Below are 25,738 nucleotides of genomic sequence, written 5' to 3' on the forward strand. Positions count from 1 at the left end.
CTACTTTACAGGTGGAAAGGCTGAGGCAACAATCATTCGAGGCCTTGTCCAGGGCTACATATCTGAAGGTAGATGAAAACGGGATGACGCGCAAGTGGATGGGACCCGCGGCTGACCCGGATAAATCTCGCTGGGCGGGTCCTCCCGCAGATCGGCTCCTCCCGCAGGTCGGCTCCTCCCTGGGGCTCCTGCGAGGCCTGGGCTTCAACAGCTGATCCGCTGGTTCCTGCTGGGACTGCCCCAGCGTCCTTCGGCGCGGTTGCCACGGAAACAGCAGAGGGCAGCGCAGGCGCATAGCGCGCAGCGGGGGCGGAAGCGCGCCAGGCCGTAGAGGAATGGCACTGCGCAGGCGTAGCTTCTCCGTTGCTAGGTTCTGCCTCGCGTCCAGACCGGTGGCCACGGTAAAGTTCCAGTAGCTCTGGGTCGCCGCGGGATCCATCCAATTCTCCTCTCTGTGGTTGAGCATCCCTGGCTGTCACCTTTCCTTGCCCGAAGTGCGAGGATATTTCCAGGTCCCTGCCCCTCCCTCCGGAAGGACCACCCCCTGAGCGCCTCGGTCCACACCCCTCCAGCCAGGCCGGCCTTTAGGAGGACGTCTGAAGAGTTTCCCAGCGGGCGAGGGAAAGAGGGAAAGTAGCCAGCCATGTCGAGCGCGTAAGTAATGGGTTGCTGGGCCATAGCCATAAGGTGGGCTTCTCCAAACCAAAGGGTGGCTTGCGCTGCTTCTTTGCTTTTTTCTCCTCACCTTCTCCCTCCTTCTTTTTACATTTTAGCAAATAAAGGTTCTCCTCGGGCTAGAGTATCAGCTTCTTGTGGACAAGGAATTTCATAGATCTTCCTCCTGCCCTGGCACTGCCTCTTCCTGGCCACCTGGGGTGCTCCCTAGATCCTGCTGGTGTGTTTTGTAGGAAGCAGAACCTCAGTACGTTGCCTGCTTTTTTGCTAGTATTTCAGAGTAATACGTGGTTGCTTTGTGGAAACACCCAGGTCCCAATATTAAGTCAGGAAAGATGGTTCCCCTTGGCTTTTCCCAAGGACACCAGTCAGGTAGCCCTGAAGAGCACCAGCCTCCCGGGTCGCACTGCATCAGCACTTGCTCGGCGGCGATTTCCTTGGTCTTCGTAGTGACCACTTCAAACGTGTATTATAGTGCTGACTCTGGGTGCTGTTCTAAGTGCTTGAAATAGAATAATTTTCCATCTTCACAACACCCTGTAATGTAGGAGCTGCTACTATTATGTCCATTTTACAGATGAGGAAACTTAGGCACTAAGAGCCTAAGCACTCATATACAGAAAGTAGAGAGTGCCAACCCAGGCACTGTAGCCCCAGCCTGTGCAGTTACTAACCCTGGTTTCTCGGCATGGAAATAAGAGCAGAAAGATTGAGGGTGGGAGAGACCAGGAGTTCAGTTTTGGACATGTTGAGTTTGAAGTGCCAATTGGGCATCAAATGGAGATCAAATAGGCAGTTGAATATTTAAGTCTTGAGGTCAGGAAAGAGGTCTGTGTATGAAATATAAGCTGGCAGCTGTTGGTGTATGTGTGGTCTTTAATGAGGCATGGAGTGAGTGTAGACAGAAGAGAAAAAGGGTCTGAGGTCTAAGCTTGGTTCCTGTGATGGAAAGAGGCTGGGGACAAAAGGAGAAACTGAACAAAGGGGTTAAAATCATGCTCAGTGAGGAAGAAGCGAAATCATGGTGCCTGGAAGCCAGGTGAGGGGGAAAATGTTTCTCAGAGGAGGTAGTAACAGACTATGAAATGCTGCTGAGAGAAGTCAGAGGAGAACTGGGAAATGACCATTTATTTGGCAGTGCCGAGTCCAATGGTGACCTTGACCTTCAGTGGAGCGATGGAACAGAAAGACTCCCTAGAGTGAGTGCAGGAGAGAATAGGAGAGAAACTGTAGACAGTGAGCACAGCTAAGTTTTTAAGGAATTTTGCTGTAAGTGGGTGGCAGGGAAATAGGACCGGGAGACAGACCTTTTTTAAAAGATATTTTTTAAAGATAGGAAACAATAGCCTGTTTGTTTGTTGGAGGGAATGGCCCAGTGGTCAAGGAAACAGGATGCTATGGGAGGAGGAGGGAGCAGCAGGTGACATCCTGTTGGAGGGGGCACGGGACCAGTCCAGGCCTTGGCTTTAGATAGAGGAGCATTTATCACAGTGAAAGGGCAGACAGAGTCTCGGTAAACATGCAGCGCAGTGGGTGGATGCCCCGGAGGGGGCCTGGAAAGGTGGTGTAGATGGTAGACAACGGCGACACTGAGGGGCAGTGGGCCATACCTTCTGATGAAATGGGGTTCAAAGCTGGGGAGTATTGGGGGAGGAGGGAGAATGGTCTGGAGGGGGCAGTAAGGAGCAAGGAAGGCCCTTGACCCAGTTGCCAGTGGGGAAAAGGGAGCCCCTCCCCCCTCCCCCTCCCCCCCTCTCCCAGAGGGCCACTGTGTCCTTAGGGGACAGCCAGGCCTCCCTTACAACAAAAAGGCTCAGGGAATATTCCAGAAAGAGAATTCACAGCTAGATAACAGTGGAAGAAGTGAAGGTTTGTCGTGTGTAATAGAACTTGGTGAGAAGTCCCATTTTGCAGTATTTAGATTTTCTATCGAAGTCCACGGTATGCCTGAATATTCATGCCTCCTCCGCCCCACACCCCTACTTCCAGTTTAGGAACACTGCCAGGCTATGGATATTACAATCTGGTCTTTTTCAACTGTCATATTCAGTCTCCTCCACCCGCAGTCCCCCTGACTTCAATATCTGTAACATTTCTAGGTCATATGCTCAAGCCTGAAACCAATCATGTACTTAAACAATTCTAAGTAGCCTCCTGGATAAAATAGTTCCTTCTCTTTACAAGGCGCATGTAAGATTTCCAGAACACTCCCACATCTGTTCTCCCATCCCGCAGTAATCCTTCGGGGGGCCCGGGGCAGGCGTCCGTATCCAGCCTGAGGAAGTCAAGGCAAAGGAGGTTAAGTGACCTGCCTGAGAGCAACTACTCAGGAAGCAGGTTCTGATTTTAAACTTGGAGCGCTTTTGCCTTTAAACGCCACTTTGCCATATCCAGGAGAAACAAAAACACATGTCCACGCAAAAACGGCACAGGAATACTCCTGGCAGCGTCAGTCGCAGTAGCCAGAAGGCAGAGCAACCCACGTGCCCAGCGGCTGATGAACGGATTCACAAAATGTGTCGTGTCCATGCAATGGAACGCTAGTCAGCAATAAAAAGGAATGAAGCACTGAGACCGGCCACAGCGTGGATGACCTCTGAAAACACTGTGCCAGGGTGAGGCGCCAGCTGCAAAGGACCACCCAGCATCTGATTCCACTTACGTGTAATGTCCAGAATAGACCAGTAGAGCCAGAAATTAGATGAGTGGTTGTTAGGGGCCGGGGAGATGGGAATGACGGCAAACAGGGAGTGACTGCTAACGGGTACAGGGTTTCTGTCTGGAGTGATGAAACTGTTCTGAAATGAGGTAAACATGATAGTTGCTCGACTCTGGGGATATACTAAAAGCCACTGGTTTGTACACTTCAAAAGGGTGAATTTATGGTATGTGAATTATAGCTCAATAATGCTCTTATGAAAAAGTCATCTCTCTGCATCCCTTATCCCAGTGGTTCTCAACCTTCTGGCCCTTTAAATACAGTTCCTCATGTTGTGACCCAACCATAAAATTATTTTCGTTGCTACTTCATAACTGTAATGTTGCTACTGTTATGAATCGTAATGTAAATATCTGATATGCAGGATGGTCTTAGGCGACCCCTGTGAAAGGGTCGTTCGACCGCCAAAGGGGTCGCAACCCACAGGTTGAGAACCGCTGCCTTATCCAATGTGCTCTTCATGGGCACCGCCTGGAGGATGCTGCACCTCCCGGCAGTGAGGTGGAATGAGGCTCAAGCCGGTCTGGGGTTGTGTGGGAGGTGGGGGCGCCACCGGCTGGCCTGGCTGAGGCCCAGTGTCCAGGTCCCTGGCAGACCAGGGAATGGAGGGATTGTGGCCACTGGACATACATAGGAAGCACTGAAGCCAAAGTCAGTCTCCAGGGTACGGGGGTTGGCGTGCTCAATTGGCTACTTAATATTTCCCCATCAACCAGCAACCTTTGTCTGGTCTCTCCAACAAGGGTCAGTGGACAGACAGTGGGTGAGGAAGAAGGGGCTGCAGCCCAAATAGCAGGACTTGAGGGCTCAAGCCACCAGGATGGCCTTTGGCCAAAAGTTCCAGGGAGTGGTCGGCTCCACCACAGCCCTGGAAGGGTTTCTGCTTCTCTGACCCTGGGTGAATTTGGACGAGGTCCTGGCTGGGTCTGCTCCGAAGCAGCGTCTAGGTGCTCTTAAATTCTAGGAGTGTTCCATTCTGTTCACTTGGCTGTGGTTTTCCTGGTGAAAGCCTCTTCTACCCAAGATCCCTTGCTGTCGATGGGTTTGGGGCTTTGTGGGGTTCAGGTCACCCCACCAGCTTCCTATGCAGGCAGTATCCTTAGCTATTGCACAAGCTTAATGCTTACCAGTGTGTTCAATGCTTTGAAGTCTGATAAGATGCCTTTTATCATCAACTCCACCCCCCTCCCCCAATGCAGAAATTATGACTAAAATTCTTTCTAGAGTCTGCAGTATATGATTACCCAATTCTTGGTCATATGAAATCTGTGTGTCAGGCTCAGGAGGCTGCTTTCTTTTTATTTGGTCTCTCAGGGAAGGAGCAGACATTGCCTTTTGCCTGCTCTGCAGCTAGCATTTTGGATGTTTCTTCAGCTTTGCTCTGGGTTTTAGCCACATCTTGCTACTTTGCTGTACTAATTGACTTCTTATATTTTTGTTACTGATTTCCTTAGATTTTGCAATGTACAAGCAGTCGTTTACAAGCAGTTTTTAAAATCTTTTCTATGAATCCCTTTCCTATATGCCTATCCTTTTGACTTCTGTTTTTCTGGGTGTGTTTCTCAGCCAAAATCATTTTTGGTCTCTGGATTTAGGATGTCGAAGCAGTCATCGTCGTCTAGTCTCTGGGGCGTGTAGGTAATGCTCTTAATCGGGCACGCATCGTAAATTAAAATTTATTGGGCATCTTTAGGTATCTGTGGAAATCATCTCTGGTTTTTACCGCTCTGTCGCTGCGTTTAGTTCAGCCTGATGTTTAACTCTCCTGAGTTCCTGCGATGACCCCCTCCTTGGTCGCAGGGAATGCTTCTTTTGATCTGGCGCCCTGTTCTGTTTGTTAAGTGGAGTTTCAGATCCAAGTTTAAACAGCATTAGCCTGTAATTTCCTTCTATAATGTTGTCCTGACAGGTTTAGGCTCTAAACCCTATTTAGTCCACAGAACGCACCGGGCGGGTTTTCTGTTTTATGTGAACATTTGTTGAGCCTGTTGGAATGCGCAGCCCGTGGCCTCGTCAGATCGGGGAGGGGAGCCCCTTAGGCCTGCTGCCCCCTCCCCCATGCCGAAAGTCTGGGCTTCTTTGGACCCTACACAGTTTTATATTCTCCAGGCAGACATTTGATAAGCCTCTGTTTATTCTGATCCACGATGCATCCGGTCCCTGCTCACTCTGCCTCCTCCCCTCCTCTGCTGTTTGCTTATCTTTTTGAGGCCTGACAAGCAGAAGTGCCCAGCCGTCCCCGACGTTTTGAACAGGCAGGTGACATTGCCGCTGTTGTTACTGTTCTTTGTGGGCTTGTTTCCGGTAAACAGCACTGGTTTCTGGTCCCGCGTTATGGGTGGAGTGAAACGTCCTGGGCGAAAGGAGTTCTAACTTTCTGACCATCAGCTTCTCTTTCCTGACAAGTTCGCAAAGCAGAGTGCTCTTCACTGCCATGCTTTTAAAACATTTCTAAGTTTGGAGAAATCGGGCACTTGAACCCTGTGGCTGGAGTGCCAGGGGCAATATTCAGTATCCAAGCTCCCTGGGAAAGGGGCAGGGGAGGAACTGTGGGAGATTTGGAGCCATAAATCTGAGTTTTCGTGGTGTCTGTCCATCTAGGCAGAAATCACAGCTGTGCATTAGTGGTGGCAGTGGCTCACTCATTTCTGGTAGATGCCGAGGTGGGTCAGTTTGGATAGTGGTCTGAGCTTACATCACAGGGACCTGTGGTCCAACACTGGCCCCGTCACTCAGGAGCAAGCGGTCTCCTTCCCCCGACCGTGGTGGGAGTGATAGGAGCCCCCTTGGTGGCATGTCGCCAGGATGACCTGTAGGACAGAAGGTGGCAGGTGGTCCGAGCTCAGTCAGTGGTGCTCACAACTCCTTACTCATAGGAAAGTGCAGAGCACGAGTGAGGAAGGGCAGACAGTGGGGCCAGAGCAGAGCAGGTGCGGGGGATGCCTCGCAATGACCTTGGGAAGGTAGAGGAGGGGCCCCAGTGTAAAAAAGTAGATTGAAGGAGCATGTTTATCACCACCTCCTCTCAAATCACCTCCAAAATGGCAATAAAAGATTTAAAAGGCTATAAACGCATGAGGGCCAAGGGGACACTGGAGCATTTGACAGGGATGTCAGGAAAATGTAGGAGGAGGGAAAGGAGGCTGAATGAGAAAGGAGAGGCAGGGCAGAGACCGACAGGGGCCAGCAACCGGGGAGATAGCAAGCCAGGTCTGGGCAGAGCCCCTGGGAAGAGGGGAGGAGGTCCGGTCCTTCTCAGCGGGGCTGGGCGGGTGAGGACGGGCTGCAGATCTGTATCAGGGACTTCAACCCAAAGCAGCGCTGGGCTGCTCATCAGGCAGAGGAGGCGTGTGCAGGCGCCTGGGGATGCCAGGCATAGGAGAGGCCAGACTGAGCACAGGAGAAGTGAGAACTCTCAGCCCCCTGGACCCACTTGCTCTGCGGGCAGATAGACACCTGGACAGACATCAACATTCTTGGGTCCTTCTCTTCCCCAGGAAGTGGCCAGGATCCTGCCCAGCCCTTCACCCCCAGGTGAAGCCCACTGGTTCATAAGCTCCTTCCCAAACACACCAAACTTCAGTTCGCTTTTCAGTCCTGATTCTTAGATATTATACAAAGCCCAAATCACCCAAAATGCCTTATAAAACATTTCTGCCATGAATGGCAAAATCCAGACAGGAAGAGAATGACGCAATCAGCAGCACAGGGGACTAATGAAGGGACCGGTGACAAAGGTGTGAGCTGAGTCCAGGGAAGCCAACCAGGGGTGGTGTGGTGTCCTGGGGTTGGCAATGCCATCCTGAGCCTTTGGAGGCTCCCAACTGTGTTGTCTCACCCAGCTGCAAGCTGGGGCCAGGGAGCCTGCTAAGGCAGTCCTTAGAGGTCAGCCTCCAAGCCGTCGTCTGCACTGTGCTCCATTATGTTTGCAAGGTTCCTGGTTGGTGCTTACAAGCTGGAATTCACTCATTTTTCACTGCTGTGTGGTAATCTATTGGTGAATATACTGCAGTTTATGTGCCCGTCTCTTGTTGATGGACACTTGGGTTATCTCCAGGTCTTTGCTATTATAGAGAAATGTTATTGTGGTCATTCTTGATGCAGATTTACAAGTTTCTCTGCAGTGTAATTGTTCCTCCATAGTGTGTGCATGTGTTCAATTTTCCAAGAGGATCCTGAGTTACTTTCCAAAGTGGTTGGTCCAATTTATACACCACCATCTCTATATATGGACAAATCAGTTAACTAGCTTCAACACTGGCTTTATAGGTATAGCATATCGATAAAAGCCTTCTTAAACTATTTATTTGATGATAATAGTAGAAGTGGTCATATCTAAAAATCACATGTACATCCAAACAGGACATAAATTATCTAAAGAGCCTGTGACTACATGCAGTGTTCTGAGCTCACACTTGATGATATTACCTTTTGTTATTCCAGATGCCCAGTCTGTATGCCTGACAAAGTCATTGTTGCTTATTGCATTATCTGGACTCTCTGTCTTTTCTCAGAATATACAATGAGATGTGGCATCAGACCCAAGAAGCCCTCAATTCTTTGCTTGATAAAGAGTCTCAGAAGATGGTAGAGCCACACAGAAATCAAGTTTTCATCTTCCATGTGTTAGCCACCTTCTACATAAAATATGTTCAGATCTTTAGAAACCTGGAGAATGTCTATGACCAGATCGTTCATCCGCAGAAACGAATACTGATCCGGAAAATACTGGACGGAGTGATGGGTCGCATCCTGGAGTTGAAGAACGAAATGGTTGAACTGGAATTAACTGAGTTCCACTATTTTGATGATATCTTACAGGATCTAAAGTTGGCTCCCGTAAGTACTCGGCTCTCTTTTATTATTATTTTCTTTTGGTTTTAAATAAGATGTGCAGTCCTGTGACCAATATTCTCCAGGCTGTCTAGACAGATTTTCTTGCTATTTGTGGTGTTGGAAGTTGAAGCACGGCCCTTCAGTTCCACCACACTGCCGTGGGCCCGGCCTGGGTTTCCTTCTTTTGGGGCACAGTCTTTGGGTCTGTTGGACACTGAGGTTATTGTCGTCTTGTCATCATGGTGTCTGTCCTGGCCTGTTGGAATGGAGCAGGCTGACCCCTTCCCAGATATGCTGTGGTGCAAACCCTCCCATTTCCATCAGCCGTGTCTCTACTCTGTTTCTCAAGGAAATCTCTCTCTGGCTTCTTTTCCATCATCTTTTGGATGAGCAGCCTTGGTTGCTGGTTCCCTATTCCCAGGTGGATGCATCTCCTCCATTGTTTGGGTCATTGGTGACTCAGAGGATGTGTGATAGTAGATCTTTAAGCCTTAGGCACCAAAGAAGGGCTCCCTCTCCCTCTCTGAGGCCCTGGAGCTCTCCCACCTGTGGCCACAACGCCTTCCTGTGAGCGTTCTGCCCCTGCGACTACCCTCTGACCTTTGCTGCCAGACGCCAGGGTCTCTTCTGACACTCTGTCTGGCTAGGTCTTCCAAGGGCCAGTGGATCCCGCACTTCAGCTTCATGGCCCCGTGAGCTCAGGCTTCATTGTGAAAGGAACGATTTCCCTAAAGTAAAGATAAAAGGAGAAAATGTTGAATTTTCTACATGGGGTTTAATGTTTCTTCCTTTTGAAAATATTTGGGCTTCCTTAAAGGTTATGTTTCTTTCTGGGATAGACTTTCCTAGCATTAGTAGTGCATTTTATCAGAATGGCCTAAAGACTGAAGAGAATAACTGAAATGAATGAAAATGTTGAAGATCATTTGAAAACCTTCATGTTTACTGCATTTATTGATAAGAGCTTGAATTAAAGCTTTTTTAGGACATGCACTTTACTCACCCATGTGAAAATATCAAGAACAACTTAGGATAAACATGAAATAGTCATTCAATCATATTCAATGATTGATTGAATTTATCAATTTAATTTTAAGGATATTAAATAAATATTCCTAAATTTAAGGAATAAGAAATTTATGTAATTTATATGGCAGGTTTGTTCAGTTCATTCCCTACTTTTCTTACTACTTCCATCAGTACTCTGCTGCAGCTGGTTTATCTTCTTGAAGGCCATGGAATTAAGAGGGATGCTAGAACCATTGAGCATTGAGAGGGATGATGGAGCCACTGAGCATTGAGACAGGTGATAGAGCCACTGGGCATTGAGAGAAATGATGGAGCCACTGAGCACTGAGAGGGATGATGGAGTCACTGAGCAGTTAGAGGGATGGATGATGGAGCCACTGAGCATTGAGAGAGATTATAGAGCCTTTGGGCATTAAGAGAGATGATAGAGTCACTGAGAAGTTAGAGGGATAGATGATGGAGCCACTGAGCATTGAGAGAGATGAAGAATAAGTGACATCCTTCTGGAAACCTTCATAGCAGGAAACTCTCAACAGTGTTTTCTGCCAGTCCTGGAAGATGTGGACTGACCATGTGACGACACTGAGATCCAACTGATTAGAGGGTGCATCCAACATCAGTTACATGGACTTCATAAACAGTGCCCTGATCAGGGAGACACACTAACCTCTGGAAATGTCTGTGGGGACTAGTCCTGTATTTCAGGGTGGAAGCCCAGACCAACTAGCATCCTCGGTATTTGGGCTTCAGTGGCTCTGTCACCTGCATAGCCTGCAGGTCCTCTATGTTTGTGGGGCCAGCACCCAACTATTTGATGGGACCTGTAGAACCAGGAGACTTCCCTAATAGGAGGGAAGAGGAGAGAGAGAGAGAGAGAGAGAGAGAGAGAAAGAGAGAGAGAGAAAGAAAGAGAGAGAGAGAACACAATACTTGAGAAAAGTACAACACTTGAACATGCTTGCTAATAAATAAAATCTTGATAAAAATCACAACATAAAATAAAAATATAATCATTCTCCCCTGACTTGCCTTTGTCCCTGGACTACACTCACCCACTGGATCCTAGAAACGCATGCTTAATGCACCCCAATACTCCATTAGCCTAAAGGTTTGGTTTTCAAAAACTTTTGCCACCTCCCAGAAGTTCTGGGGATCCCATCCCACTAAGTCCTTAAAAAGACACCTTTTTATGCTATAATATTTATTTAGGGGAAGGCCTGTTCAAAATTCCTGGTTAGGGCAGAGAGTGTGAGTTCACATCAGAATAGGGAAAAGGACAGTTAATCCTGAAAATCAGAACCTTAGCTTTCCCCAGCCAACTGGTCTACGAGAAGGCAGCCAGCCAGGAGTGTCCAAGAGTATCCAACAGTGTTTCTCAATGGAGTTGGTCAAGGGCCCACCTAAGTCCTTTAATAGCCTTTGTACACTCCTGATTATTGAGCTCAGACTGCTAAATACTCATTTGACCTCTACTAATTTGAAATATTAGGTAATGTACATAGTGAAGAATAGAAGTTTATATTTATTGTATAAAAAACAAGTTTCCTAATAATGCAAATTAATTTTGTAAGTGATTTTTGTAATGGAGTAATTTGGGTAAAAATAAAACAAGTTATTTGATGATGCTAGTGATAAATTATTAGGTTTAACTCAAAGATCTCTACAGCTCAAGATTTTGCTATCCTAAGTTGCATTATTATTCTAGGTAGACTGAGATGATATTACATTTCTTTAAAGAAATTCATTAGTTAATGGAAGCCTAACTGATATGAATTACTGAAATCTTACTGTAATGATTAAACAAGGAATATGGGTACAATTTTTCCTTTTGACTTTATTTGTGTCTCCTTAGCAGTAATGAACTGTCCTCACACCACCGCCTCATCGTCTCTGAAATGAGGATGGGAAGTCAAGCCTGTCATGTTTTTACTGTATATTTTACATGGATATGAGTCCTGGAATTGTGATAAAAATGCTCTTTTGCTTATTTTTTCTCTTTCTCTAGCAACAATTAGATATTCCCATACCCAAGTATTTTTTGAAGGAGAAGTTGGAAGTAATAAAAGGAAGAGAGAAAATCCTTGCTCAAATATTAGCGGACACAGGATTAGACATACAAGAAATGGTTCGTATATCATCTTAACACACATTATTCTGTAGTAATCTACAAACTCTGCTTTTTATGCTCCTAATTGAGAAGCAATTAAATTATTTTTAGTGTGAGGAGAGCAGTACCTTTCTCCCCTTGTTACTCAGTATAGAAGTTTTTGGTGATTCATAACTATTATTTGTCAAGAACTTAGAAATGGAGACCAAAATATAATACGCTGTTGGTTAAATCGGCACCTCTAAGATTGTGTAGATGAGCAACTCGGTTTAATTTTTTCATCTCAAATTCACCTCGCCTAAGTCAGAAGCTGAATGGTGTTCATATAAAATAATGGAGGGCTGAGATAACTTACACGGAACTCAAAAATGACTCCACTTTCTAAAAAGCTGATTGACCTTCACAGCCTCAAGTTCAAAGCGAACCAGACACTTTTGGCAGCTATGCCACCCCTGCCAGTGCCGACCAGGGTGCCCAGGATGCCTCTCCTGTGCCGTCTCCCTACACACAGGCCCCGTTGGGTACTGCCAGCCTGATGCCAGGCTCATGCTGAGTGGTGATGGGGTGAGATCACGTGCTCTGGGTTCACCAGCCTTATACTGTCTCTCGTTTTGAGTAGGTGAGCTGCTTCCTGGGCAGAGCGGGCTCCCTCTCCTCCCTCTGTCCCAGCCTATCCAAATGACACTCATTCCCTCAGGAATTCTTTCCTGACCCCCCCTAGTTGGAGACAACTCTCCTTCCCACGCCTGTCCCCTAAGTAACTGACCCCTCTTCCACATTGTACATTCCTGGAAGTAGGTCCCAGGGCTGACTTGCCTGGGTCATTAGCCATCCTCACCCCTGGAGCCCTGAGTCTGCCCTTCAGTTCATGCTCAATCTGCATGAAGCCCTTCATTTAGTCACCCCTCCCATCCCCTCCTGAGCCCAGAGTACTGGCAAGCGAGCAGAATTAAGGTTGCACAGGGGAGCAGAGAAGAGAGATTACATTGCACATACTACAGGAAAACCCTAAAAATTCCTCTTTGCTGTTTCTCTTCCCCCTTCCCCCCAGTTCCTCTTCCTCTGTGTGGGTCAGCAACAAGGAGGCTCTACCTCCCTCAGCATCCAGCCCTGGCACTGCTCAGCTCTGGGTCACAGGTGCTCACTCTCAGCAAGATGCCTGGCTTCTGCCCAGCTGGCGTGGCTCAGTGGTTGAGCGTCACCTATGGTCCAGGAGGTCATAGTTCGATTCCCAGTCAAGGCACATGCCCAGGTTGTGGGCTCGATCCCCAGTGTGGGGCGTGCAGGAGGCCGACGATCAATGATTCTCTCTCATCATTGATGTTTCTATATCTCTCTCCCTCTCCCTTCCTCTCTGAAATCAGTAAGAATATATTAAAAAATAAAAAAGACTCCTGGCTTCTGGCACCAGCCCTGGGCATCTGACTGATGTCACCATGCCCTTCGGGGTCTCACTGGACCCCCACTCTCATCTTAAGCTGCTTATTTCTGGAAAATATATGCAATATATACCCCAAGAGGAATTCTGATAAATGAAAATGATTGTCCGCTCCTACATTTGTAATACTTAATATTTACTCTCAGAGCCTCTATCTTTGTCGCATCGACTACTCCATCCCTTAGAAGTTGCCAGTAAGGACTGTAATTATCTTCAGAACAACAGACAGTACAGAATCTAAAGGAAATAAATACAATAAGAGCTAACGTTTGCTGGGCACCTGCTATCTGCTTAAGTGCTTTTACACACATCTTCTGACTTAAAGCCTGAATAACATTCATTCCAGTCTAACACGCGCTCTTTCATTATTGAAAATGTGTGCTCACTGCAAAGGTGAAGGACGAGAGCTCACTGAACACAGAACTCTGGGGGACTGTTAGGTGAATTTGCTTCCTCTGAGGAACCCAGTCCACACTGAGGAGTGGTGACTGCTCTAGAGGAAGGAGGGGCCTCTCCTTCACATTGGCTCCACCCCTTACTAACCAGGGAATGTGTGCAAATCACTTTACTTCTTGGAGCCTCATTCTCCTTCACCCTTAAGTGGCCACTGTAATGCCTGCCTTGATTTGATGAGGATGTGCATGGAAAGTGTCTGGCATCTGTAGGTTCTCAGTCCATGTCCTTTTGCTGTCCTTCCTGTTCATACACACACATGTGCACACCCATGCACATACACGCCATTACACAGAGAAGTGATGGCCCCGGGTGATGAATCGGAGCAGCCACACTTGGGACCTCAGTGTCTTGCGCTGTGTCCTGATATCATGGCCACTGCTACCCTGAGGCCTGGACAAGGACTCAGCCTGTGCGTGGGTGTTTTTGATTCCAGTGGCCTCTCCCATCTGCCCCATCCATGTATGAGGTTCTGCCCAAGCCAGACCACATGCACAGCCTCCCCTTCCCTCCCAGGAAAACGGAAGGCCGAGGGCCTGAGCCCGCACTGGACACATGCAGGCCTCTGGGTGCCTCTGCAGCCTTGCTCTTACTCCTCTTTCCTCCAAAACATCACACTCCCTCATCTGACTTTGCCTCCAAAGACAGCATTGTACTGCGCCAGCCCGTCATGTCTGAATGTTTTGAAATGCAAACTTGTAGATACTGGAGGACATTTCATATATAAAGATAACACTCCTCCAGTAATTCTAGCATTCGTTATATTCACCAGATCATTCTGTAATGGGTTTTAAAGTCAGCATTTTACTTCACGTGTATTTTATGTTTTAAATTCTCAGAGATGTGTTTGTTTTTTGTTTGTATTATGTTTTTTTAAATATGTTTTTATTGATTTTAGAGAGAGAGGAGAGAGAAATAGAAACACTGATGAAGTTCTAGTCAATTGGCTGCCTCCTGAGCGCCCCCTACTGGAGATCAAGCCTGCAACCTGGGCTTGTGTCCTGACGGGAATCAAACCCGTGACCTCTTGGTGCACGGGACAATGCTCAACCCCTAAGCCACACCAGCCGAGCTAGAGATGTGTTTTTAATTCATGGTTATACTATTAAGTTAATGAACATTGATAGCCATTTCAAGTTTCATTAAATCCATTTTATTGGCATTCTTAGTATAATTTGCTGCCAACCTAAAATGTGGAGCTAATTAGTATTTTGTTTGGAATGGTAGAGGAAAGCTGAAGGGGTGCTTACATGTGGGACCACGGCACGAGTATGGCATCTTATCAAAATATACATAAGTCATGGGGAAGATGATTAGTAGTGAGCGGACGTCACACTCTTTATCAGCAGTTTGGCAACTCTGCAGGGTGGGGCTGGCAGTCCGCCTGTGATGTTTCTGGGATCAGTTGGTATAGTTAACATGATTAAATATTGATTGATCTCAAATATTTTTTGCAGAAATTATCTATAAAGACCATTTCCCTAGAACAGGCTGTGAAATTAATTCAGATTGCAGAGAGGGCACGGCAAGGTCGCCTGAGAGCACTGTTCATGAAGCAGATCTTCCTCCAAGAATTCAGAGCGAGGCAAGCCAAGCTCCTCGGCGAGAAGATGGCAGACGTGGGGGCAGCGGCACTGCGGATCCAGAAGGTGCGATGGGATGGGGAGGGCCCTCAGTCCTGGGGATCCGGTGTCTGGCACGCCAGGGATGCGTACCGGGGTGCAGTCAGCTCCGAACCTCAGAATTCCAAAATCTTACCTGTAGTAGAGCCGGACGAAATTCCAGAAAGCTTGATTTTTCTTACCCTGGGGAAACCATTAACTAAGCTTGGTCCTGTTTTTTAAATGTTATTATAAATAGGTCTAGGCATTTTCTTCACACGTTTTTGAAGTCATTGATAATTGTTGGAAAGAATGTTGCTGAAAACTCAGTGAGGAGATAAATCTTTAATGACTTTTTAAAACCCACGGACACATGGACAATACAGTACAGGAGGTGTTGGTGCCCTCCAGCACGGTGCACACAGGGTCCCAGCGACCAGCGCCAGTGAGCGGGGCCTCGGGGCCCTTTTAGAAAGCGGGCCTTGAGGTTTCCTCCCCTCAGTCAGATTTATACCCTGTCGTTTTTCAAATACAGACCACGTTGCTTATAGGAAAACACAAAACACGGCATGTGACAAATTAGAATTAGGCTGGAGAGAAAGGAAGTACAAGGGCATGAGCTGGAGCAGGGAGGTCGGACGCTTGCCCCTTGTTGTGTTTGAATGGCAGCGAGGGGCGGGGGAGGGTCAGAGAAGAGACTATCTTCTGTCTGGTTTCTATGCAGATATGAAGTTTTAAATAAGCATTTGAGTTCACAGCTGAGTTGTGCAGTTCAACGCTGCCGTTATATTTCCCCACGTGACTGCAGAAATTTTCTTTTGTAACTATGAATTAACTCCCTTAGATCTAGTCCCATGTTCCTGCAATCTAGAAGAAACCCAGATAGGGGAATCTCCCTAAGGACAATTATAGGCCATTTCTTCCCACCCCCAACTTTATTGAGATGTATTTGATATAGAATATTGTGCGCGTTTTAAGATATATGTCATAATTGGATACACGAATATATTGTAAAACAGTGACCACAGTCAGGTTAACCCACACAACCATCACCGCACCCAATTACCATTTTTCCTTATAGTGAGGACATTTAAGAGCAGCCCTTTTAGCAGTTTTTAAGGGTACAATACAGTGTCATTAACTCTAGTCCCCATGCTGTATATTAGATCCCCCGAACTTACCACTCATCTTATACCTGGAAGTTAGTACCTTTGCCCACCTTCACTTATACCCCCCATCCCAGCCCCTGGCCACTACAAGTCTACTCTCTGTTTCCATGGGTTCAGTATTTTTAGAACCTACGTGTAAGCGAGATCGTACAGTATTTGCCTTTCTCTGTCTGACTTATCGCCCTCAGCATAATGCCCTCAAGTTCACCCATGTTGTCTCAAATAGCAGGTTTTCTTTCTTTTTATGGCTGAATAATATTTCATTATATTGTAAACCATATTTTCTTAATCCATTCACCCATCAACAGACACTTAAGGTGTTTTCCTGTCTTGGCTGTTATAAAGAATGCTGCAGTGAACATGGGGGTGCAGATATCTCTTAGAGGTGCTGATTTTATTCCTTTTAGATCTATACCCAGAAGTGGGATTGGTGGATCGTGTGGTAGTTCTGTTTCTTCCTTGTTTTTTTGGTGACCTCCATGTTATTTTCCATGGCAGCCACACACATTTCCGTTCCCTTTTCTCCACATCCTTGCAGGCACTTGTTGTCTCTAGTCTTTTTTGTAATAACCATTCTGACAGGTGTGAGGCTGTTGCTGGGTGGATGGGGTTTGAGGTTAGCAGGTTTCCTCCCAGGGTCTTGGTGAGTGTGAATCCAGTCTGGTCCCTGGGTGGAGGGGCTGCCCCCAGGACCCCCCCGTTCAGTAGGGCGGTGCTGGTACAAGGGCCCACCTTAGGGTCCATGGTTGTGTCCTCAGACAGCGGTATAAACCGTTTCTGTGATTCGTTCTTTCTTAGAGATTGTGCCTCTGATGGCAGAAGAAAATGTATTCCATCAACACTCGCATGCACGACCTTGCGTGCACAGCCTGTCCTTTGGCACGTGCATTTGTACGGCAGAAACAGGAGGGTACTGTTCCCTTTTATATTTTTATATACAAAACAAGTAACCATTTCTTTGTTTTTAGGTTTGGCGAGGTTTCCACCAAAGTAAGAAAACCGAAAGAGAGAGACAAGAGGAGATGGTGTTCCTGGGCATGGTAAGTTCACTTACACACACACACAACATGTGTCCGCTTTTCTGAAAGACAGTAGCACCTGTATGGTTTGAGTCTTCCTTAGCCAGTCTTCCTTGAGGGGAGAGAGGAAAGAAAAATAAACAACCAGTGACTGACGAAGGTGGAATCACCTGTACTTGACAGAGCCTGCCTGGGGGGAGGGGAGCAGGGGTGTGCCCCCACACCCGCTCTGTTAGAATCTGTGGACCACCCCCCCCACCCCCCACCAGATGTGGACGCAGGTGCTGAGCTGTTCACCACATGCTGTTCCGGCTGATGTCAGCAGTGCACTCGTCTTTATTAGTATTTGTGGTGACCAGGTTGCACTGACTTGCTGCCTCTGGGGGACAGTGACTGACGCAGACTTGGAAGGGTGTGTTAGTTACCTACTGCTGCGTCACAAATTACCACCAACCGAGCAGCTTTCATACACAGGCGTGTTCTCTCGGTTGCCGTGGGTCAGGAGTCTGCTTGACTGGATGCCTCTCCCAGGCTGCAGTCAAGGTGTTGGCCGGGTTGGGATCCCCTCTGAGGCTCAACAGGGGGAGGATCTGCTTCCCGGTGTGTGTGGTGGTTGGCAGGACTCCGCCCCTGTGGGCTGTCGGATGGAAGCCTCCGTTTTCCGGCCCATTGTTAGCCGGGCACAGCCCCGGCTCGGTGCCATGGGGCCCCTCCATGTGAGAACTTGGTCACCAAAGCCAGCGAGGGAGAGATGCTACATCTCCTGCAAACATCACAGAAGTGGCACGCCGCACGTTTGCCCTATCGGGCGGGTTAGAAGCAGGTCAAGGGTCACCCACACTCAGGCAGAGGGGAGGGCAGGAGGGTGCGAGCACCAGGAGGTGAGGATCATTGGACCCTCTTGGAGCCTCTGTCTGTGCTGGGCGTTTCCTCCTTGGTCGGCATCCCCAGCAAAGGCCTCCGAGGAGGGCAAGGTGTGTCTGTGTTTCAAGTTATAATTGTTGACAGGAACGTGAGGCGGTGCTCACCCGCACCCCCGATGTGTGAGACCCACTCGGCCTTTCTGAATGGCAGTCAGCCGGCTGTGCAAGACCATTAGCATATTTCCATCCTTCACCCCAGTTCTAGTTCTGTCTTAAGGAAATCATCAGAAATAGGGATGTCTGTGCATATAAGTTTCCTAGTGTCCTTTTTAATGAAAATTGGAAATAAACAATTCTGGTATTCAGAGTAGGGATGTAGTTAAGTGATTTGCGGTGGACCTACATTCATGTAGTACCACGCCACCATCAGAAACATGTTTATGACTAATTTTTGGTGGCCCAATGCTCAAAGTGAAAATGCAGGATTTAGAATTATACACAACAATACGATTTCATCTAAATATATACGCACATCCACACACATGCAAAGAAAGAAAATATACCGAGTTCAGATAATGCTAATTTTTTTTTTTTTTGGTTTGGTTTTCATTAATCCTCACCCCAGGATAGTTTTCCCAATGATTTTTAGAGAGAGTGTAAGGAAGGGGGAGAGACAGAAACATTGATGTGAGAGAGACACATCGGTTGGTTACCTCCCACAGGCACTCACCGGGACCGGGCCAGGGATCAAGCCTGCAACCGAGGTGTGTGCCCTTGACAGGAATCCAACTGGCAACCCTTCAGTTCACCAGGGCTGAAGCTCTAACCACTGAGAAACCAGCTGGGGCTGCTCATTTTTTAATGTGGGGACTTTGGAATATTTTTTTGTCCATAATTGTCTGTATTTTTCTACGCGTTTGAATTTTGCTTCATTAACTGGGAAAAAAGTACACATTTAAAAATAAAAGTAAATGGCCATGGAATATTATCAACTTTTTCTCCTACGCCCTCCAAATTGTGTGGTGTATGTGGGGAAGTAGATAGGGAATGAGCTGACATTCCTCTACACCATCCTTAATAGACACACAGATATGAGACATCATAATAAAAACAATAGATACTTCTAATTTCTACTTTAAAAATTAAACTCACAGTCAAAGATTTAATCTCAGATAATCTAAGTTGAACATAAAATTTTGTGTTAGCAGCAGTTTTAATTCAACAATTTCCATTTAATTTAACCCAGCCTGCATTTGCTGACCATCTACAACGTTCATGCACCAGAAACTTAGGGAATGGCCAAACAATATTTTTTCCATCTTGAAGCCTTAATATCTTATATTGATCCCACATAAAGATAGAATGTCTCTTATTATGATTTTTTCTGCTTTACTTTGTCATTTGTATCTGCTCAGCTCAAATAAAAAATGCCTATTAATTTTTCAGCAGTGCAGAGTTTGGACAATATAAAGAGAGTAACTCATCTGTTTTCTATTAAAGGTGACTTTTCTTCCCCCTCTGTGTGCGCGTGTGCGTGTGCGTGAGTGTGGTACGCATGCTCATTGAAATTTTACACCATTGTGAAATATATGGATTCAATTTATTAAGAATGGTATCTTCTGCTCACTAGCTGATAACCATAAAAATTCATTACCCCAAATTGAAGAAATGTTTCCAATTGAACGTATTTTCCACTCTATCACTAATTAAGATAGTGTCTGCTTGTTTTAAAATTTCATTTTCCCCTTATTTCATTTTGTTATATTACGCCAGTGAGGAAACCAGTGACTTATCTGATCAAAACTGTATATGCATCTGTCAGGGAAGCTTGGCATGTTTCCAGGGGTGACTATTTAGTAACTGAAACCAGAATTAGAGCAAGAAACATCATTATGCCATCATTCCACTCCCGGCCAAATGTTTTTCTTACCATTGACATATAAATTTTTTTTGATATTGCCATTTTAAATATTTATATATTCTAAAATCTACAAAGGAAAATAAATAGCACTCTAAAAATTCATGTGCAGTTATTTTAATTGGCAGAGGCAATGGGGTGGATCAGGTAGAGGGAAACTTAATGAATGTCATACATTTCATTCTGTGGATCCCTTTGAAATAATTGGTCCTACAGTCATGACCATCATATATTCTGTGTTAGCCTGAAGCTATCACTGTTTGCATTATAATGAACACTGGGGGGGCGTGTAGTAAAGAGAAAGAACTGTCACGCGAAATGCATCAGTGGGAGCCTCACAGCACCGCGAAGGCCTGCTCACTTTCAGATCCCAACGCAAAGCAAGCTGGGTGCTAGGTTGTTTTTAGGTCAATGAATTAGACTTATTTCTTAAATGAACAAATCACCCCCAGTAGGTGCTGGGGCCCCCGGCACGCTCCCTCCAAGGCTTCCTTTGGGAAGGCGGGTGCAGCGCCCAATGCTTCCCCAGCCCTCAGCACCCGTGGGCTCCTCTTTGGAAAGGGCTGTCAAAGCTGAAATGAGCCAAGAATCAAAATGAAACACTTTCATGGTTGCACGTTAATATCAACCAGAAGCCATGGCGTCCAGCCGGGCCATGTGCATTATGTATTACTAGAGGCCCAGTGCACGGATTCATATACCAATGAGGTCCCTTGGCCTGGCCTGCAGACATCCCCCGAGGGGTTCCGCAAGGGACCTCCCCTGCTGCATGATTGGGGCTGGGGAAGGACCACTGGGATCTGATCGGCCGAACCCCAGCAGCAAGCTAACCTACCGGTCAGAGCATCTGCCCCCTGGTGGTCAGTGCTCGTCAGAGTGACTGGTCAAATGGTCAAACCAACAGTCGGACACTTAGCATATTAGGCTTATATTATATAGGATTGTTGGCTCCAAATGACATTTGATTGTTTCTAGAAAGAAATTTATTCTCAATGAATGGGTATGCCATGATTTATGGGATTTTGTTTTGATTTGTTTTAGATTTTTTTTAATGTTTTAAATGGAAAAGAGCCATTCCCTAAATGTCCCGGGGGGAGGCAGCATCTTAGAAATGAGTGGCCGTCTCCACCACAGGTGTTAAAGGGTTTGCTCCACTGTGTTGACAAGGAAGCAGGCATCCAGGTGGCCAGCTGGGGGCTTTGAGCGACACCCCTGCCCTCCCTGTGAGCCTCTGTCCCGCCTGCTGTAAGAGCAGGACAGAAAAGCTGATAGGGCTTCAGGGGGGATGACAAAGACACCCTTCCAGGAGTGGCGGCTGCTGTTGGTCATCGTGGAACATCAGTGTGTCGTCATGATAACGGAATGATGTCTACAGTGCAAAGTACCAAGAAGTGTGATAACTTTTCTGCGTTGCAGAACACGAAACACTTCAGAACAAGTTGTTGCATCAGATACACAGGCCACTGGCTTCCAAATAGGAAATACCTCGGCCTTTGTGATTCAGGCATTTGCAGTAGAGCTGGAGTGGCGCAGGCCCGAGTCTAGCATGCAACTGAGCATCTGGCTGCCAGGGAGGTGCCCAGGGTCCCTAAGGCAGCAGGTGCCGCCACATTGCCCCCCACCCCTCCCCGTGCCGTGTGTGTGCTGCCCGGGAACGGCCCGCAGACCAGGCTGGCTGTGATCCCGGTGCAGATGTGCGGGTCTCCGACAGGCGGAGCCAGGTGATCAGAGGGTCACGGGGACCCTGAGTCATCTTTGGGAACTCAAAAGCCCACCTCAAGAGGTTTTAAAAAAGGAAAAGTCACTGTTTTGCTTTTTCTGTTAAATGGGATTTTACAGTCTAGAGACGTGGAAACCTTTAGTCTGACGTGAGGTTGTTTTTGTTATTATTCCTCTGCTCTCTTCTCGCCCGGGTCGCAGGTCATCAGCAATTCAGTGATGAAGGTATTCTCTCCCTCTTGCCTCCTGATCCCAGGATTCCTACAGGCACGTCCTCAAACAGGACGTTTGCCCTAATTCATCTCCACTTAGGCCCGCAGAGTCCTTTCAAGGAGCATGCAGAGAGGTTGAGGCCGAGAACTCCGGAGCCGGCCCGCCTGGGCTCACGTTCCAGCCGCACCACTGCCCAGCTGTGTGGACTTGGGTGGTGGCTTGGCTTCTCGGGGCCGAGACTTCCGCATAGGCAAATGGGAAATGGTCCTGGCACCTGCGCATCGGTGTGTGCTATGTATTAAAGACACTGCCCTCTGGAAAGCATTCAAAACAGTCTTGCATGTTGTGCACAGTGAGCGCTGGGGAAGTGCCAGCTGTTTTTCTTCCAGTGGCTTAGAATCACGGCTTTAGATGCTCATATCGCTCATGATTCAAAAGGTTTATTTAAAAATTGCCATTTTGCCCTGGCCGGTGTGGCTTAGTTGGTTGGGTGTCGTCCCATGTACTGAGGGGTTGCTGGTTCAGTTCCAGGTCATAACACATGCCCAGGTTTTGGCTTGATCTCCAGTAGTGGGCATGCAGGAAGCAGCCGATCAATGTTTCACTCTCACATCTATGTTTCTCCCTCACCCTTTCCCTTCCCCTCTCTCTCTAAAAGTCAATTTTAAAAAAATAAAAGTAAATCTTTTTTTTTTAATTTCTATTTTTACCTATTGAAGTTAGCCAAGATCAGAAAGGTGAATGCCACAATGTTGGCAAGGTCTGGAAACACAGGCTCCATCAAACTGTCGGGGGGAGAGGGACATGTCGACCTCTTTGCGAGGCAGATCAGCAATAGCTATTGAAATTACAAATGCACGTTTTTTAAAAGGTCTGATTTATAGTATCCATAAAAAACATTTTCAGACAAAGTGCTTTAAACTGTAAGAAACCTGTCAGTGGAGAAACACAGCAAAGCATAGAGGCTAAGAACAGAGAGTCTAGAAATAGATGCCTTGAGTCAAAGCCCCAGTCTACCACTTCATTGCTGTGTGACCCTGGGTAAGTTCCTTGACCTCTCTGTGCTTCAGTTTCTTCATATTTAAAATGAAAATAACAAGAGTACCTACACATAAGGCTATTATAATAAATAAAATAGTTAATATTGGTCAGCCACTTAAAACAGTGCTTTGCAACCTGTAAGTGCCATTAAAGTGTTTATCTAAAACATTTTTAAAGAACGTAGGACCCAAGAAACAGATTAAGCTTCCTCCACTAATCAATTATAAGCTCAATCAGACTCTGTTCTAGCACAGCTCCTAATTACGCACATTTTAAAACTACTAAGGAAGTTTTAGAAATCGGACCTAAGGACCAGAAAAATTTTAACCTTTAATAGTTTGGCACCCACTCAAATTGGGGCATCTTCACTTAAAGACATAACATAACTGGATTTGGCGCCGAGGGCAAAGGAAGCCACCGGCTCTGGGTCTCCCTGCGGTCCTGTTGCCACGCCTGCTGGCTCCGTCGTCATGGGGAGGCGCGCTGGTATAAGCACAGGTTTATAAATACAGACACATCGCTCTAAAATGGAATGATGGAACAAAATGGCTTATTTCCATAAACCAAGGAAATGGGCAACTGCAGCGCCATTCCCTCCACAGCATGAGGCGGTCATCCCCCCGGCAAAGTCAGACGGGGGCGGGGCCCCCCCCTGGTCCCAGGAGCTGGGCCGGAGAGCTTCCTAAGGAGCAGAGCTGCCCGCTGTTCCCAGGAGGCGGCGGGCGGGTTCATTTCTGGGTTGGCCACAGCACGAGACCCCGCAAGGCGGTCATTTGCTTCGCGAGATGCCCTCTTCCCCTCACTGCTCTGGCTTCGCCTTCAGGGACAACAAAGCACCATGAGGAAGCAAACCCCCCAACACCCTGGGCCTCTCCAGAACCTTCCCTCATCCAACCACCTATTTGCAAGTGCATTTGCGACTGCTACATGGAACAGATTTCCATTTGGACAAATGTCCATTTTCTCTTACTAATTTGAACACGGATTTTTTAAGACAAAGCCCATGAAACATTAGCTAAGCATTTCAAGTTAATGGACCATGGAGTCCTATTTCCCCACAAACCCAGGAAGCGTCCCCCGATGTCCTGTTTTTACAGCAGCATCAATTATTAATATGCATATTTCTGCTGACGGAGGACCTCGCCATCAGCGTAGGTTGCGTTATCCGGTTCCAGGTCATTAACTGTGGGAAGCTTGTAAATATAATGGTTTATTCACATGGGAAGCCTTCATTAAGACGCGTAATTCTACCGCTAATGTATTTCAATACATCGTATGTTATCTCGCTTCCTATTTCCCCTTAATATTCGTAATTTATTTTTAAATGAGTTGCTGTTGATGTGACGATGAGTTCTCAAATTTGAATTCCATATGACCGGGCTTGCCGAGGAGGAAAAGATGTTTTAGCCCCAAGGAAAAGCTGCTCATTAACGTGGGACCCGAAGAGAGGACAACTTTTACGTTCAGAAGCAACTAGAGAAAGATGCTGCCAATGACCCCAAGTGTATGTTTGTTGGAGGGCATCTATAGGGAGAAACATACATGGACACACAGGTGAACAGTGCTGCCTGGTGTAGCAGGAGGAACTCATAGCGACCGAGTCGGAAACCTCATGGCTTATTCATTAATGCAGAATGACTCGGAAACTCACTTAATTCTGAACCTCCGTGTCCTCATCTGTCCAATGGGGTGGCCAGGTCCCCATTTCCACCTCGGAGGTGGATGTGAAATGAGTAAAGGACTCTGGTGAACCAACATGGGGACAGAGTGCAGTCCCATGGGAGCTGGGAGATTTCCCTGTTCTGCTCAGAGGTCATGGAGCGGGAGGAAGTCCGCCAAGCAGCACATGGAGAGCTATGGACAGGACACGCATCAGAGTCACTACTCATGAAACCTCATCTTGTACATTAATGCAGAATGACTCAAAACTCACTTAATTCTGAACCTCCGTGTCCTCATCTGTCCAACGGGGTGGCCAGGTCCCCATTTCCACCTTGGAGGTGGATGTTAAATGAGTAAAGGACTCCGGTGAACCAACGTGGGGACAGAGTGCAGTCCCATGGGAGCTGGGAGATTTCCCTGTTCTGCTCAGAGGTCATGGAGCGGGAGGAAGTCCGCCAAGCAGCACATGGAGAGCTATGGACAGGACACGCATCAGAGTCACTACTCATTACTTCATTTTTAGGGATAACCCGGGAAAAGGCCCAGTTTAAACTACAGTTTGTATACGTATGTCTGTGAAAGAAATTTGCCATAAATCACCATAAGAAGGATGTAATTGGGGGGCGGAAGCCGTTTGTGTGATTCATTGAGAATCATAACATTAATGCAAGACTTCAATTTCACACAGTCATCACAGACGGTGGAAGTTGGGTCCTTTGTAGCAGGGATCCATTTTAACATAGTCACGAAAACAATGGGTTCTACAGTAGTCCTTGGAGAGATGAGGGAAAAATCTGTAGAAGAATTATAAGATGTAGGCATTAGGAAGGGGAAACATTACCTGGGAGGTGTAAGAATTGGCTACTTCTTTATATGATTAAGTAAAGGGAATGCCTATCTCTTTATAGTGACACCAAATGTATCATATAAAGTCCTGCCTTTGAGCACCTGCACAGTGAGGCAATTTAGCTTGTTTTTAAGATTGTTCTTCAAAAGGATTCTATAATTTTCATTCTAGATTCAGATTTAAAGTAGTTTTAGCATTTTCTCCTGTCATAACAGTCACACATTCTTCTTATACTAAATGTAGACAATTGGCTTATTTCCTTCCACTTCCTGATGCATGTTTTTATAAACTCCTATATGTGTGATTTTCTTTTCATCTTTCTACCTTGATTTTGTGTCATTAAGTGGACGCTGAATTCCAACAACATCTGGATTGTGGTTTCAAGTTGAGAAATCACTCCCAGGGGTTCATAGGTATTTCTTGGAGGTT

At 46.7% G+C, this 25,738-nt stretch overlaps 1 protein-coding gene across 1 annotated transcript in view; it reads left to right on the forward strand.

Annotated features, from left to right (window-relative positions):
* Nucleotides 1-339: 339 nt before the first annotated feature.
* Nucleotides 340-25,738, forward strand: part of IQCA1 (IQ motif containing with AAA domain 1) — a 116,929-nt gene continuing 91,530 nt past the window's right edge. Inside the window, exons 1-5 of the mRNA XM_005871709.2 lie at nucleotides 340-654; nucleotides 7,909-8,233; nucleotides 11,265-11,384; nucleotides 14,715-14,906; nucleotides 16,996-17,067. Coding sequence (XP_005871771.1) covers nucleotides 644-654; nucleotides 7,909-8,233; nucleotides 11,265-11,384; nucleotides 14,715-14,906; nucleotides 16,996-17,067 — 720 coding nt within the window. The 5' untranslated portion in view covers nucleotides 340-643. The remainder of the gene's footprint in view (nucleotides 655-7,908; nucleotides 8,234-11,264; nucleotides 11,385-14,714; nucleotides 14,907-16,995; nucleotides 17,068-25,738) is intronic.

The sequence above is a fragment of the Myotis brandtii genome, unplaced genomic scaffold (genome assembly GCF_000412655.1).
Source record: "Myotis brandtii unplaced genomic scaffold, ASM41265v1 scaffold354, whole genome shotgun sequence".
Lineage (NCBI taxonomy): Eukaryota > Metazoa > Chordata > Mammalia > Chiroptera > Vespertilionidae > Myotis > Myotis brandtii.